Source organism: Coffea arabica, chromosome 1e (assembly GCF_036785885.1).
Source record: "Coffea arabica cultivar ET-39 chromosome 1e, Coffea Arabica ET-39 HiFi, whole genome shotgun sequence".
Classification (NCBI taxonomy): Eukaryota; Viridiplantae; Streptophyta; class Magnoliopsida; order Gentianales; family Rubiaceae; genus Coffea; species Coffea arabica.
The window spans coordinates 47,861,894-47,876,494 of NC_092311.1; the positions used below are offsets into that span (position 1 = coordinate 47,861,894).

The 14,601-nt window shown below is 36.6% G+C and overlaps 4 protein-coding genes across 7 annotated transcripts; 2 read left to right on the forward strand and 2 right to left on the reverse strand.

Moving 5' to 3' along the window:
- Positions 1-1,594: 1,594 nt before the first annotated feature.
- On the reverse strand, positions 1,595-3,968 carry LOC113708896 (FBD-associated F-box protein At4g10400-like). Of its 2 annotated transcripts, XM_072059735.1 has the most exons (4): positions 3,711-3,968; positions 2,505-3,196; positions 2,220-2,366; positions 1,595-2,102 (listed from the first exon to the last, which is right to left on the reverse strand). In XM_072059735.1, the coding sequence occupies exons 2-4, from the start codon at positions 3,162-3,164 to the stop codon at positions 1,755-1,757; spliced, it is 1,155 nt and encodes a 384-aa protein (XP_071915836.1). In that variant the 5' UTR covers positions 3,165-3,196; positions 3,711-3,968; the 3' UTR covers positions 1,595-1,754. The 2 variants fall into 2 exon arrangements, with proteins under 2 accessions (XP_071915836.1, XP_027087400.1); XM_027231599.2 differs by having other exon boundaries at positions 2,505-3,968.
- Positions 3,969-5,500: 1,532 nt separating this feature from the next.
- LOC113695593 (serine/threonine-protein kinase AtPK2/AtPK19-like) lies at positions 5,501-6,448 on the forward strand. The gene has a single exon (XM_027214721.1). It carries the CDS (start codon positions 5,501-5,503, stop codon positions 6,446-6,448), a length of 948 nt encoding a protein of 315 aa, XP_027070522.1.
- A 1,396-nt stretch (positions 6,449-7,844) lies between these two features.
- LOC113708906 (small ribosomal subunit protein uS8) lies at positions 7,845-9,389 on the reverse strand. Of its 3 annotated transcripts, none has more exons than XM_027231621.2 (4): positions 9,232-9,389; positions 8,675-8,822; positions 8,395-8,555; positions 7,845-8,186 (listed from the first exon to the last, which is right to left on the reverse strand). In XM_027231621.2, the coding sequence occupies exons 2-4, from the start codon at positions 8,805-8,807 to the stop codon at positions 8,088-8,090; spliced, it is 393 nt and encodes a 130-aa protein (XP_027087422.1). In that variant the 5' UTR covers positions 8,808-8,822; positions 9,232-9,389; the 3' UTR covers positions 7,845-8,087. The 3 variants fall into 3 exon arrangements, with proteins under 3 accessions (XP_027087422.1, XP_027087431.1, XP_071915845.1); XM_027231630.2 differs by having other exon boundaries at positions 8,675-8,825; positions 9,232-9,363; XM_072059744.1 differs by having other exon boundaries at positions 9,204-9,338.
- Positions 9,390-11,936: 2,547 nt separating this feature from the next.
- LOC113708918 (histone H4) lies at positions 11,937-12,499 on the forward strand. The gene has a single exon (XM_027231643.2). It carries the CDS (start codon positions 12,006-12,008, stop codon positions 12,315-12,317), a length of 312 nt encoding a protein of 103 aa, XP_027087444.1. The 5' UTR covers positions 11,937-12,005; the 3' UTR covers positions 12,318-12,499.
- The last annotated feature ends 2,102 nt before the right edge of the window (positions 12,500-14,601 follow it).

Here is a 14,601-nt window from a genome sequence, read left to right on the forward strand (position 1 = left end):
ATCCACCTAGCACCATCTTCTTCAAAGCTTGAGATGTCCAATGGAGCAGCATTTCGGCACTATTTCTGGAAATAAAATCTCAAATTCTTTTCCTACACTGTCACCGCAAAACACCTGCTGACATGAAAGAAGATTACGACTCATTTTAATTTGGATACAGAGGTTCTTTTCCCACACTGTCGACTCGCCACCCAAATACTACTGTTTTGAGTCATAAACTGCATTTTGAGTACAAAGTCAAATGCAATAAACTGTCAAATTAAAAGTTTGCAGCATAACTTACTGGACCAAAGACTAGCTTTTCGAGGTGAGAGATTGGCGGCATGACTTTCCAGGATTGGATGCTGTCAACAGCATTATAATTGAGGCCATTTAACTCCAAACTGATCAAATTGCTGAAAGTTGGCAACGCAAAACTGGAAATATAAAACTCAGACGGAAAAACTTTTAACTTCATGTGCAAAGTGCAAACTCGGTGTTTAAGATTTGGGGCACTTATACTTATCTTATGCTCTCTGGCACCTCCGAAAAGAAATTCCAAACCCTCAAGATTGTTCGACTCCACAACAACCTTAGTATCCAAAAATCCAGCAAATCTCAGCGCTAGTTTCTCAGAAAAGGACTAGAAACATCAAGAATTTCAATCTGGATACGTGCATCCTCGGCATAAAAGTTTCCCAAACGCCCCAATATACAACACAGTAGTCTAGTTCTTGAAGCAAAGGACAACACTGAATAAGCCTCTGCAGGGAATCATCATCTCCCAGTGTCGGCCCTATCAAGCACATTTGCTTAAGATTTGGCAAACAAACTGAAATGGGGACTTTCAAATCCACGTGGCACAGTAGACTCAAGGAAGTTAGTGTTTTGCATGTGAATATTCCCTCCGGTGGCAATCGTTCCCCATTCTCACTCCCATCGTTGTCCACAGAAATTTCGAGTTCTTGAAGTTGACACAAAAGTGCTGCAGATATTAGTGAATCGAGTGCGCCGCGAATGGTTTGGGTTAAGTAGTGAGAGAAGAGATTCGAGTTCAAAACTTCTCACTTACCATTAAAAAAAAAAATTTTAAAAATTCCACCTTCCTTTCCCATCATCCATCCGGACAAAGGAACAAGCGACCCATGAGGATGAAACCAAATATCGATTCCTCAATACACCTACGTTCAAGTAGGACACCGGCCTCTCTTGTTCCAGTTATGCAATTGGTGTAGCATTCGGTGTCAATATATACAGCTTTAACATAAACATGAATTTTGTACTAAATTAATGTAAAACTCACGACGTGAATTTATTTTGTACTAAAATGATACACAACACACGATTAGTCTAAAGTTAATGTAAACGGCCTGATCGGTTCGAAGCAGTGACTGCAATAGCAACACTAGGTATAAGACAAGCAGCCAACCATCCAAGAACCCGATGACAACAAATTATGCCACTACACCCGCCCTGCCCTTGCGCAGGTTTACCCATTCCGGTCAGAAAGAAGCAGATTAACAGCCCAGACCATGAGATCAAGAAAATTGCCGACTGCTATAAAAACATAAACGCAACAAAGACGTGACATGTGCCTACTTCGTCAAATTCGACATAGAAGAACTGCAGGAAATAGAATTAGTTGAAAGCCCCTAAATATTCATGACATGCATAACATAAACCGACCGTTCACGATTATAGTCTAGTACTTGAGATGAGGATCATAGCAAAAATAATAACACTTCGCATGCATAAGCTTATAATCAGTGCAACAGCTATTCTTTCGTAACTAATACGGGGGTATATACACGAAGCTTAGAAGAAGGCGAGCCCCTTGGATACTTCTTCAGAACATCTTCTTTCACAGAGAAACAATCCATCCCGTTATCATGGCAGGGGAAGTAGTGAAAGACAATTGTCATCTTCTCCAAAACCACAGCATTTTTCAGAAAATACTTGACTAGCTTCAGCTCTTCCTCTTCTTCACCACAGAGCTTCCAAATTTCCACGGTCTTAAGACTAGAAAGAAGACATTCTGGGACTTCTTTTGGAGGTTTCCATTGGTACTCGAAGAATATATCCTCGTTAACATTGTAATCTCTTTCACCAGGACACATAATTCCCTATTTAGGAAACAAAAATTCAACCTTCTTATATTAGTAGAAATGCAGAATACAACTTAACTATTGTTGATCACATAAGAAATTCCCCCAGGCAAGAAATTTGAAAAAACAAATTACCTCAGGCAAGTATAAGGTCTCTAATTTGGGAGATGCCCTGAGCAGAGTTGGAAGCATTTCTGGGCCATTCCACGAATCGAAACCTAACTCCAGATTGACTAAGTTGCGAAATATCGGTATTCCCTTATTCTCACTATTGACCAGGGTCTACAAACATTAAATGAATGGGTAGTTTTCAACCAAAAAGTACCAACAAATAAGGTCGTCATGCAAGAATTTTAATGAATGTAAGACAATATATGAGGGGCGTGAAAGAAATACCAATAAGGGGATTTAAAACTTTACCCGTAAAGTATAACCAGTCAAGCATAAGCATTTCACGTTAGAGATAGCCCTGAGAATTCCAAAAGCGTCACTCTCGTAATAAGGTTTGACACCCTCATCCATATAGTAGTATTTCTCCACACAAATGTGCGCTTGAGATAGGCAGGGCATCTTGGTGATCGATATATCATCTGACATATGATCAACGAGTTTAAGATATTCAAGCTTTGGTGCATCAACAAAAAGGTGGTGCTCTCTCTTAACATCTTGATCGCTGTCTGATTCTGATTCTGATTCTGACAAGTAGAGATAATCATCATCATCCGGATCCCCTTGGAGACTAGAAAAATCCAATGTCAACCTTTTCAGTGAAGGCACCGAGATTACATAATTCCAAACATTATCTTCACCAGGTCTATTCACATCCAACTCCTCGAGGACAGGACAACCAGAAAGTAGCTTTTCAACGGATGTATCATTAGAGTACTTTACTGATTTAAGCCAGAGGATTTTTAAATTTGGAAATGAAACATCATCAGAAAGGTCTAGTTCTAGTTCCCCACTGAGCTTTAAAACGACTAGATTATCACTCCCAAAAAGGCACCAAGGCAAATCTCTAATAGAATCAGATGTCAATTCAATATCAAGCACTTCAAGATCACACCTTGCTACAACATCCATCAAATCAAACAGTTTATTGGGGCCAAAATGATCTGAAGACACAAACCGAAACTTTTTAGTTCTTAAATTGCCACGAAGATGCAAAATGCGATTAAGAATCTCGAACAAATTCTTCATGCGTGGCTTCACAAAACTCTTGAGCTTATGCTTATCATAATCGCCCTGAAACTCCCTCCAAAAATGGACTTCAAAATCAAGAGTCGGGACTGAAACCCAAAGGTCCTTCCACCTTGATGATAAAATCCCAGTCCGAACAGCATATTTGGTTGGAAGAAAAGACAATATTTGACACAAAAGTTCATCAGGTAAGTTGCTAATTCTGTCTAAACAAACCGAGGCTGCCCCATCATCAATAATCTTCTGTTGTTTGGAGACTAATATATCAAGATTTGCATCCATTACCCCGAGAGGCAGTTATAGGTCAAAGACAAACTTATCAAATAGCCCAATTATAACAACCGATTCATCCAATAAAGGCCCGACCGTTCAAAAATCAAAATAAAAATGCGAAAGATCAAGTTGAAGACTGAATTTGGTTGGTCTTACCAGGTTGCACTAAAAGCAGTGACAAATGGTTGAAATTCCGTTGTAGCCGGTTGCGGTGGGGAAAGCCAATGCACTGTGATCGATGAGAGAGGTGGATCCGGTAGTAGCAAAGCGCGACCAGTATCCTGCTTCTACTTGACTAGGAAGCTCTAGGAAGGGCGGTCTAATTTTTTCAGAAATAAGACTGCAGCCAAAATGACGTGCAGGTACTGGTGGGGAAAATAAACGGATTTTGGGCCCAATAGACTACAGCTCCACACTACTCCCAAGACAGAGCCAGTAAATCCATCTATAAGAGTTTTTATAGTAATGCATCAGATGTCTAGCGTGCATGTATTGTATGTACATCTATTGTATATGTAATTTACCCAAAAAAAAATTTTAAAAATCTATTATAAATGTATATATGTACAATATTTTTTCTATGCTTAAGCTTAAAATTTTTTTTTGAAATAAACATATACCTCATTTATTTCTATGGGATGAAAAACTAATGTTTGGATAGAATATTATTTAAAATATTATTTGCAATAATTACTATAGTACTTTTGTGATATAATGTATGTAAGATAAAAGATGATCGGAAAGTGGATTGAAAAATATGTTTATAATGCAAACGAAATAATATTTGAAAAAATTTGATATAAAGGAGCGAAGGAGGAGGAGTAGAGCCCATAACATCTAATTTCTAGATATCTCATTTTTAATCATTAGACCAAAGGCCTCCTTGGCCCACGTTAAAACAATTTGTTCATATGGTATAAATATTACGTTCCCTGGTATGCTAATTCACTAATATTAATTGTGTTTGTTAGTACTACTTTTGTTGTTTAACACTGTATTTTACTGTGTTAAATTTTTACTTGTATTAAGAGTTACTTACTGATGGGGTGCTTTTGGCTTTTATAGGTTAACAGCTAAAGTGCTATGTATCTTGTAACTGGAGATGTAATTAACTTGACTGATCTTACCTATAATTCCTCTTCTACTAGGCCTAATTAATTTGTTGAATTTCTTGATGACTGTAATTAAGAGGATTCATACAATGACTGAGCATACCAGCAAATTATAATAATCTTGTTAAGTTTCATGTTGTGCCATTTTCTGGGACGGATTAGCTTATCAGTTCACTTCCCAGTTGCCCATACTACTGCCAGCTAAAAAACCTCTGCATTCAAGTATCGTAAGTTGCAAATGACAACCGTTAAATCCATCTCTCAGCTAATGCTTCTTGGAGAAAGCAGGTCGGCCACAGCAAATTTTGGGTTGCAAGTTCAAGCCCCTGCATGCATGGGCCACAAGAAACCCAATGAAGAATCCAAATCCGAATTGTAATAGGATTAATGAAGGAAAGAAAGCGAAGGTATGCTTAGAAAAAGTTTGTTTGGTTATTTTAATAAGTTTCAATTTCATCAAGAAAAGTCACTTCCTAGTCCCAGTATGCCACGTAAAACCAGAGATCTCATAAGAATGAATTTGGAAATTTCCTTACTAGATAGCTAAAACAGTTAGTTATCAGCAGCGGCAACTCGACGCTGTCCATTTTGTTGTCGTGACTTGTTGCTGAAGTACAAACATAGAGTTCCCTTTTACTTTTGGCATTCGGATATCTTCCTCAACCCTAGCTAGATTTCTCGCGCTTATATACAAGGAACTCCTCTGGTTGGTTCTAAGGGCCTATTATTCGTTGTCCTTTGATCCTTTCAAATTTTCATCCTTAGATCAGATTTCTTCTGTAGTTAGTAGTATAGATGGAAGTTAGCCGACTAGATTACCCGTTTTTTGCAAACATGGTTTCTTGCCATCTTCCCAGCTTGAAGGGGGGTGCCTCAAGGAAGCCATTAAAGAATCTTGTGCCTCTCCCAAAACGGCCGCTTGATGTCGATCATGCTGACTTGGACTTTTCAGACGTGTTTGGTCCTCTACCTACTCAAGCACCTGATGCAAACAAATCCTCTGAAGATCCAGATTTGATTTCCAACCCTAGAGAAAAACTGGAGAAGTTGTCGCTTCAGAGCACTGGTCTCTTGGACAAAGCGAGTAGTGAAGATGTTGCAATAGGGCTACGTGACTTCCAGGTATTGAAGCTTGTCGGTAAAGGTGGTGGATATGGAAAAGTTTATCAAGTCAGGAATGTTGTTTCACTTTCATCAGATATTTTCGCGATGAAGGTCATTCGAAAAGCTAAGACTGTGGATGGGGATCTTGCTGATTGTGTGCAGAGTGAGAGGGAAAATTTGAGAAAAGTCGATCATCCCTTCATTGTTCATCTCAGAAACAGTTTCCAGACCAAGCATAGGCTCTACCTTGTTCTTGATTTTGTTAATGGTGGCAACCTTTTCTTTCAACTAAAGAGACAGGGCTTACTCAGTGAGGATATAGCTCGAATCTATGCAGCTGAGATTGTCTCTGCTGTTTCTCATCTCCATGCTAATGGGATATTGCACAGGGATCTTAAGCCCGAAAACGTACATCTTGATGCAGAGGGACATGCAATGCTAACTGATTTTGGCTTTGCAAAGCAATTTAATGATCCGAAGAACACTCGATCCGACTCTATTCGTGGAACAATGGAATACATGGCACCTGAAGTTGTTCTTGGGAGATATCACGACACAGACTTCAGTGGAAGATTCTCAAGGACACCTTTCAAATGCAAAAAAAAAAATAAAAAAAATAATAAAGGTCTGCGCTTCAACGTTAGTTTGATAACAATCCTGTCCGTCTGCTGCTACTAAAAACTACCTTATTGTTAATCATCCCTTCCGAGTTAAGGCGCCAATATTTTTGAAGCTTTTTTTTTTTATCTAAGGGGCCAAATTTTATCAAAACCACAATTTGCTAAAGCACAAAATTGCCTATCGTTGATACGTAAAGTCCAGATATTTCTCTATCACCTATAATCCCAGATTTAGATGGTTAAAAAGAGACATCACTAGAATCCTGATATCTGGATTTTGATATTCTGATAGCAGCTGTAGCTCCAGCCTCCATTCAACATTTGAGCTTCAAAAAATTTTATTGACATTGGAAAAGCAAAGAACCCCTAATATCTTCTGTCGTTATAGAAAAAGATACTCACCACCAAATATATATATATACACACACATACATGGGCTGTCAATGTACTGCCTACAACTGATAGCTGCCAAAAAGATTTTTTTCTTTTTTTTCTTTTTTTTTTTTGGTGTTTTGGGGGGGGTTGTCGGGAGGTTGTGGTGGGATAATAAAACGGCATCAAGATTGGATAGCCATCTAGCCACTACATTATGGAGTTTGTCACGTTGCATTGCGTGTAGTGCCTAAAATTTTATTTAAAAGTAAATATATTTCCTTTCTTAACTTAAAATTATGAAATAATTTCGAGGTACTTCAGAACTCGGATAATTCATGTTCATGGACAAAGATGTACAAACAGTTTCATTTACAATAGATTTTGCAGTTATCAAAATCTCAACTAGCCTCGGATAATAATTAAAGATAAAAACTTGAAGCGACCCATCAATCTTTTAAATCCGTTTCTATCGATTTTAGAATTTTGTCCTTTTGAATTGGCTCTCTAACTTCAAGGGAACCACGAGCTATACGAAACATTTCTTACTCCACCGGTAATTAACTAGCTTCCTTTTTTCTTCTGGTTGGAAGTAGTGAATTTGAACACAAGGCATAATCAGAAATTGAGAAGAATTTTAAATCTGAATTTTCTTTACTTTATTATTTTGACTTTGAATAACAGCATAAAATAGTTCAATTAGATACCGTCTAACTTTTTAAAACACTAGATCGTCTTCAAGAGGAAAGATGACGCGGACAACGGCCACTAGGTTTGTTTGGATTGTGAATTATTAGAGATATTTTTACTATAACACTTTTTGTGATGTGATGTATTTGAGATAAAAAAATAATTGGGAAGATAAAAAGGTGCGTTGAAAATTGTAATGATGATGTAAGCAAATATATTTTGACAAATAAACAGCAATCCAAACAAACCCATATGAATTCGGCACAAATCCCAAATAATTAAAATGCATTCCGGAGCCCTTAATCTTGTTGGCGATAAAGATTAGGCTCGATGACATTAATTAACATTATGCTTGAAAGAACTACGAAATAGATGTACGAAAAAGACGATGGTACTACTTGTAACATGCCTTGATATTGCAATGGATACCAAATTCATCAACATGCATGCTCAACCAAGTCTTAAAGCAAACTAACAATTCGAAAAATGTCCCTGGCAAAATAGGATTCCAGCACAAAATCCACGTATTCTGCACATAACAGCTGCAAAACTTTTTTCTGAGCTACAGAAAGAGAACTCTGTAATTTGAGAGCCTGAAACCTGGATATTCCTGAGGTAGAGGGACGATATCTGTTCTAGTAAAAGAAGCCGAGCACTTTCCCACCAACGTTTTTCCTTCGAGCTTCCTCATGATCCATAATTCCCGCAGATGTTGTCAATACAATGTAACCAAACTGCCAACAAATTGCCAAACAATAAGACCTTATGCCAGACCAGTCAGGTGCCAATCCATATCATGAAAGGGGAGAAAGGTGGGTGAACAAATGTTCTTGGATAACTCACCAAACCTATTGACTCATTTCAAAGTTCAAACCTTGCACAATCCACGGGATTGCTATATCAAAATTAACAAAAACAGCAAAAGGAAGTTTGTGATTTAACCTGTCTTGAGGGGAGCAGTCTTGCAGTCCAAGGCTCGATTTCTTTGACACAAACATCAAACCGAGGGCTAATAACCCCACACTTGTTGAGCCTCCCATTCAATTCAACCACAATTTTTCCAGCTCTATGGTCATCAACATACTCGAATTCTCCTATATATCCTATGTATGTGACATATAAGAAATTACTATAAGTTCAACATGTACTAGCACTTGTTGTATGATGAGCTGTTGCAATTTACAAATCAAGAAGCAAGAGGAGATCATGGAAGGGAGCAAACCATGCTTCTGCATAACCAGGAGGAACTTGATAATCACTTTTGAAGAAGGCCTGATCATGACTTGCCTTTTCCCTCTTTTTTCCGCATTGTACATGCTTTTTAAAGCATCATTCAAGACAGAGACTCTCACCATCCTTACTAGTCCAAGCTGCTAAGCAAAACTATGTCATAAATCAATTTGTTCAAGCATGAACAAAATAAGAAGTAGATTAATAATGCTTCAAACTCATGTGACATGCGATCAAACAGTGCAAATTGCTAAACTGTTCGAAAATTTAACTGCAATAAGGGCATTTTAATATATTTAACCAACTAAACATCGGCTAAACTCCACCCAAAAGGGCAATCGTGTACCCAAAATTTACCCCATTTCCCATCAAGAAGGTTTTTACTTCTATTTTCTAATTAAGCCCGAAACTGAGAGAAACTGTGATCTCGTGATTGCCTACATTTAACGTAGCCAAATTTCATATGCAGATCAATTGCAAAAACATGCAGGGTAGAGTGGCCGCGGAAACGAGCTAATTACATTTATTCTAAGGACTAAGAGATCTTACGACGGTGACGGCGACGGCGACGGCGGCGAGGTCGAGATTTGGTACTGCAAAGAAGAGAGCTTCCTCCACTCTTCCGCTGGGAAGTCTGACGAATGACGGCCTTCAGTACCAAGCAAGTAGGGCAAAACCTTTAAAAAAATGCCTACCATATGGGGAGTTACTATTGTTGGTTTGTCCTTGGGCTGAAAATAGCGCAGATACTATTGGGCCAGGTCCAACTTTTAATTGCATTTAATCGACGTCGGATGACCGTTGTTTGCTAAAACTTCAACACATTCTGATAGTATTGTTTATAAACCCAATAAAACAAAAAGATAGAGGTTTGGGTTTGATTCATAAAGCCAATAAGAAGACAAACAAAGCGTATGAATTACAAAAAAGAAATGTTGAAGAGACGGCCTATTTCATTTTTTGCCAACGAGACTTTTTTTTTTTTTTTGGGAAAATGTTTTAGAAGAAGTGTTTTACAATTGACTAACCATTAAATTGTAACATTTCCTTATGCTAGAAAAGAATGAGTTGTAGTCAAATGAGGGGTTTGAATTTCAACCACACGGATAGAGATTTTTTTGAAAATATGGAATGTTATGTAATTTTTTTCAAACTTTTCGATACAACTGAGAACTGCACGTGTTTAGGTATATTTATCGAAATGCCCTTATATGATACATTAAGACAAGACAAATTAATTGTATTAAAGTGCTGATTTCTTTCTAATAATGTGACAGTTTATTATCACTTCTGTGTTTACTTACTTATAATGTAGCACATTTTTGTTTCAAGTAAAGCTATAAACTCCCAACAATAGATATAAACTTTTTTTAATGAAGTGTTGCATTTTTTAAAATAAATTGAGTACGATTTTATAATAAAATGATACCCTTCCTTTTTTGGTTGGTAGGGAGGGGTATATAATGATTCAAATTCCATGTTCGCCCTTATATTCAAGTAGTATTCCATTTGTATTTATTGTTTAGATGAATTGAGCGGGTATTTCTCAGTTAAAAATTGCCCTTTACCTATTTTTAGAAAATAATCTAAGCAAAATATTTGATGACTCTAAATCAGTGGCAAAGACCCAAAGAATTAGTTAAACGACGTGATCAGGGCAGCAAATGTATTAACATAGAATTATTTGCACAATGAAGTATCTATCTATCGAAATAAAATATAATTCGCAACTACGTAGACCAAAAAAAAAAAAGGAGTGCATAGAAATAATAATGGAAAAAATGCAGTATCACAATGAATGTAGTGGTAGAAATTTTTTTTTTTTTTACCTTATCAAAAAAAAAAAGAAATTTTTTTTTTAAGTAAGAGGTTTTGACATCTTTAACTTACCAACTATTTTTCCTCTTAACTTACCATTGAACCTAGCCCTCCCCTAGTTGTGTTGCTAGAAAGTTTCACATCTTTAATATTTATGGTTTATCAGGAATTGTGATATATTTAAAGGAAAGTACACGTAAATTTGTCTGTTAATAAAATAAGGAAAAATTTTCCTCTAACGTTTTATCTAGACTGTTGAAGTTCACATTGTGCTCGAATAAGATCTTAAAGATTCTTTTAAGTCCACCATATCAAACACAACAATTTAGGATCAATTTATATGTGTTACGAGTAGGAGTGCAAAAGATTCAAGCTACTCAATTCGAATTCGCAAGTAACTTGCTCGACACATCAAACTCAACTCGAGCTTGAACTATTTGTTTAAGCTCACAAGTCTAGTTTGAATTTTAAATTTTTATACTGAAAGGCTCAACAAGCATATATATATATATATATATATATTTATATATACATATCTTAAAAGTTTGTATATTTATTATGATGAAATGTCGACTATATATTTATTTAAAATTATATGTAAAATATTAATTTTTATTAAATAAATTCAATTAAATTTGAATAGAATTAATTAATTTTGATTAGATTCAATTATACTTAATTAAACTCGAGTTTGAGTAAAGTAAATTGAGCTTGAATCTAAACTTTTTAAAAACCAAAGTTGTGTTTTGATTGCATTTTCCGTCATTTTTCATGGAAAAATTACTGTAGCGATTTGATATATGTGAGGGAAAAAGGTGATAGGGAAATGTGATCATGAAAAATGATAATATATTTTTCGACGGAAACAAACAATCCAAACAAGGTCTAAACAAACTCGAGTTCAAAATCAGTCATTTTATCTCAAGTCGGACTCGACTGGTACCCTAGTTACGAGTTACAATTTCTGGCTATGCCTTGCTCATTTAATAGCCTTAAATTCATGTTGATTAAAAAGGTCGGGACTCGGGACTCTTTGAGAATTCTGGATATCAAAAAAAACTCGGGACTCGGGACTCTCCGTCGAAAAATATTATCGTTTTCCGTGATCACATTTCCCTATCACCTTTTTTCCTCACATATATCAAATCGCTACAGTCTTTTTTTCATGAAAAATGACGGAAAATGCAATCCAAACACAACTTTACAGCACTCCTCTTTTCTGTTTCAGCGAAAAAGCACAATCCGAACCTTACAAACTAAACGCACTTTCTACCGTCGATAACTCTATTATCTACGGTTCAGATCTAAGGTCACGTACTCGACGCGCATTGCAAATTTTAACCGTCGATTGAAATCAGTAAGCCAACGGCTTAGATTCACTCCCCGCTACAATTCGAACCTGCTGCCTCATCTATATATCACCAACCCCACTCGCTCCCAGGTTACATTCAAAATTTTATTTTCATTCATAGAATTGAAAATCTCCTCTCAGCTGCTCTGCAAAGATGTCCGGCCGTGGAAAGGGAGGTAAGGGTTTGGGCAAGGGCGGAGCCAAGAGGCACAGGAAGGTTCTGAGGGACAACATCCAGGGCATCACCAAGCCGGCAATTCGTCGTCTGGCTAGAAGAGGTGGCGTCAAGCGGATTTCGGGGCTGATCTATGAAGAAACTCGCGGAGTCCTGAAGATTTTCCTGGAGAATGTCATCCGTGATGCTGTGACCTATACCGAGCATGCTCGCCGCAAGACTGTAACCGCTATGGACGTGGTTTATGCTTTGAAGAGGCAGGGTAGGACTCTTTATGGATTTGGGGGTTAGGTTTCCGGTTGGGATTTCGTTTTGGTTGGGGTCCGAAAGTATTGTAATAGTTCAATTTCTTTGTTGTGTAGTAGTTAGATTGGGTTGGGGGGAGAATTGGTAGTGTTTTCTATTTCTCAGACTCGACTTACGGTGTAATTGCTCATTACTTTTAGAGATTAATAGATCTGAATTTCCGGTGATTTGCCTCTGCTTTCAATGATAATTCTCTGCAGTTGCTTGTTGTTCCTACCTTGAGCATTTGCAATAAGGTCAAAAGCAATATTTAAAATTTGCAAAAAATCTTGGTTCTTTTTCTGTATCATTTTGTGCATTGTAGCGCTTCTGTGCTTCTGTTTGACTGATTTTGGCGTATTCTTTGAATTTTGGTATTGTTATGTCAATGATTTATTGCTTCGCGTTTATGGTTTTAAAATGGCTGATGCCAGTTTTAGTTACTTTTGGTGTATAATTTGCTGGCCTCAGAGTTACTGGCGTGTTCCATTCGAGATTGAGACGGAAAATACTCCTGAAAAATTGTAGTGGAGTTGTTCAACCTGCATATTTCAGCTAGAGAAATGAAATTCGAGGAGTCCTTCCATCTTCTCGTGGTTTTTCACTCTTCTATTGGTGGATGCTATTTTTCAGCTGTTGCTGCGTGTTATATGGATGTAGCAACAGCTGTATTGCGATTGGTTTCAGGGGGGGGGGGGGGGGAATGCTCAGCAGTTTGTAGAGCAGCAGTATTAGCATATGTTCTCTTGCCAGGGCAGCAGTGTTTCGGACAGGCTAAAACGGATTAGTTGTCTCTACCATGTGTGACACTTGAGTCAGTTGAGTGGGAGGCAGGATTACTTTGTCCTTTTCTTTTTGAGTGAACGTTTACTGCTCTTTCATGCTACGAGCCAATGAGCAAAGACGATACACTACTGTTGCTAAAACTTTAGCATTTTTTTTAGCTTGAGATTGTGAAGTTTTAGGGGCGGATATATTAGTTTCAGATGTTACAGAAAATCAGGTACCTCATCCCGTAAAGGAGTTGCTTCCGTTGCCTTGTTTACAAACAGTAGGCAGCCGCCATAGTTTGAACTTTGGACCAATTGACAATAATGACAAAAAAGCTTTCTTTGTTTAATACTCTGCCGTCCCACTTTGATAGTCCTGTATTTTTTTTTTGTTTGTTTCAAATTTTATATTTCTATTTCTTTTTTGTTTGTTTCAAATTTTATATTTCTTTTTCATCTGTTACAAATTATAGTCCACTTTTCAAATAAAATGTAGTTATATTTTAATTTTTCTAAAATATTCTTATTCAATGTAAGTAGTTATTACTATAAACCTAATACATTTAATGAGAGTTGATTCTTTTTTTACCATCAATTCAAGTTTCCATAAAGTTGTACCATATTTAATGTGAGGATATTTTACGAAAATAGCAATCTAAATTTACTTTTCCAACAAAGTTAATTACTCCCTCCGTTCCATTTTGATGGTCCTGTTTCCCTTTTTCGTCTGTCCCAAATTGTAGTCCACTTTCCAATTGAAGAATGTAATTGTATTTTAATTTTTCTAAAATACCCTTATTCAATGTAAGTTGTTATTACTATAAATCTACCCCATTTAATAAGGATTGATTCTTTTTTTACCATCAATTCAAGTTCCCATAAAGTTATACTCTATTTAATGTGAGGGTATTTTAGGAAAATAGCAATCTAAATTTACTTTTCCAACAAAGTTAACTACTTTTTCTTAAATTGTGTGAAAAAAGAAACAATACTATCAAAGTGGGACGGAGGGAGTATTTTTTCTTAAATTGCGTGAAAAAAGAAACAAGACTATCAAAGTGGGACGGAGGGAGTATCAAAGACATAGCCCAAAATGGCAAACATACCTGGTGTTAATTACTCCCTCCGTTCCACTTTGATAGTCCTGTTTTTTTTTTCATACAGTTTAAGAAAAAATAATTAACTTTGTTGGAAAAGTAAATTTAGATTGCTATTTTCCTAAAATACTATCACATTACATATGGTACAACTTTATGAAACTTGAATTAATGGTAAAAAAAGAATCAACTCTCATTAAATGGGATAGGTTTATAGTAACAACAACTTACATTGAATAAGGGCATTTTAGGAAAATTAAAATACAACTACATTTTTCAATTGGAAAGTAGATTACAATTTGGGACAGATGAAAAAGGAAAACAGGACTATTAAAGTGGGACGGAGGAGTATCATATAGCTTCAAGAGAAACCTAGAAGCAGCTGACATGTGTGATGCTTTTCGTGCCTCACCACCAATCGCA

Bases quoted from the DNA above. Each gene is read 5' to 3' on its own strand.
- LOC113708906 (XM_027231621.2), bottom strand. From the start codon at position 8,807: ATGGTGAGAGTCTCTGTCTTGAATGATGCTTTAAAAAGCATGTACAAT. The intron at 8,556-8,674 runs GTTTGCTCCCTT...TCACATACATAG, and splicing joins CCTGGTTATGCAGAAGCATG to GATATATAGGAGAATTCGAG. The intron at 8,187-8,394 runs GTTAAATCACAA...ATTTGTTGGCAG, and splicing joins GACTGCTCCCCTCAAGACAG to TTTGGTTACATTGTATTGAC.
- LOC113695593 (XM_027214721.1), top strand. From the start codon at position 5,501: ATGGTTTCTTGCCATCTTCCCAGCTTGAAGGGGGGTGCCTCAAGGAAG.
- LOC113708918 (XM_027231643.2), top strand. From the start codon at position 12,006: ATGTCCGGCCGTGGAAAGGGAGGTAAGGGTTTGGGCAAGGGCGGAGCC.
- LOC113708896 (XM_027231599.2), bottom strand. From the start codon at position 3,563: ATGGATGCAAATCTTGATATATTAGTCTCCAAACAACAGAAGATTATT. The intron at 2,367-2,504 runs GTAAAGTTTTAA...TAATGTTTGTAG, and splicing joins TGACTGGTTATACTTTACGG to ACCCTGGTCAATAGTGAGAA. The intron at 2,103-2,219 runs GTAATTTGTTTT...TTTCCTAAATAG, and splicing joins AGACCTTATACTTGCCTGAG to GGAATTATGTGTCCTGGTGA.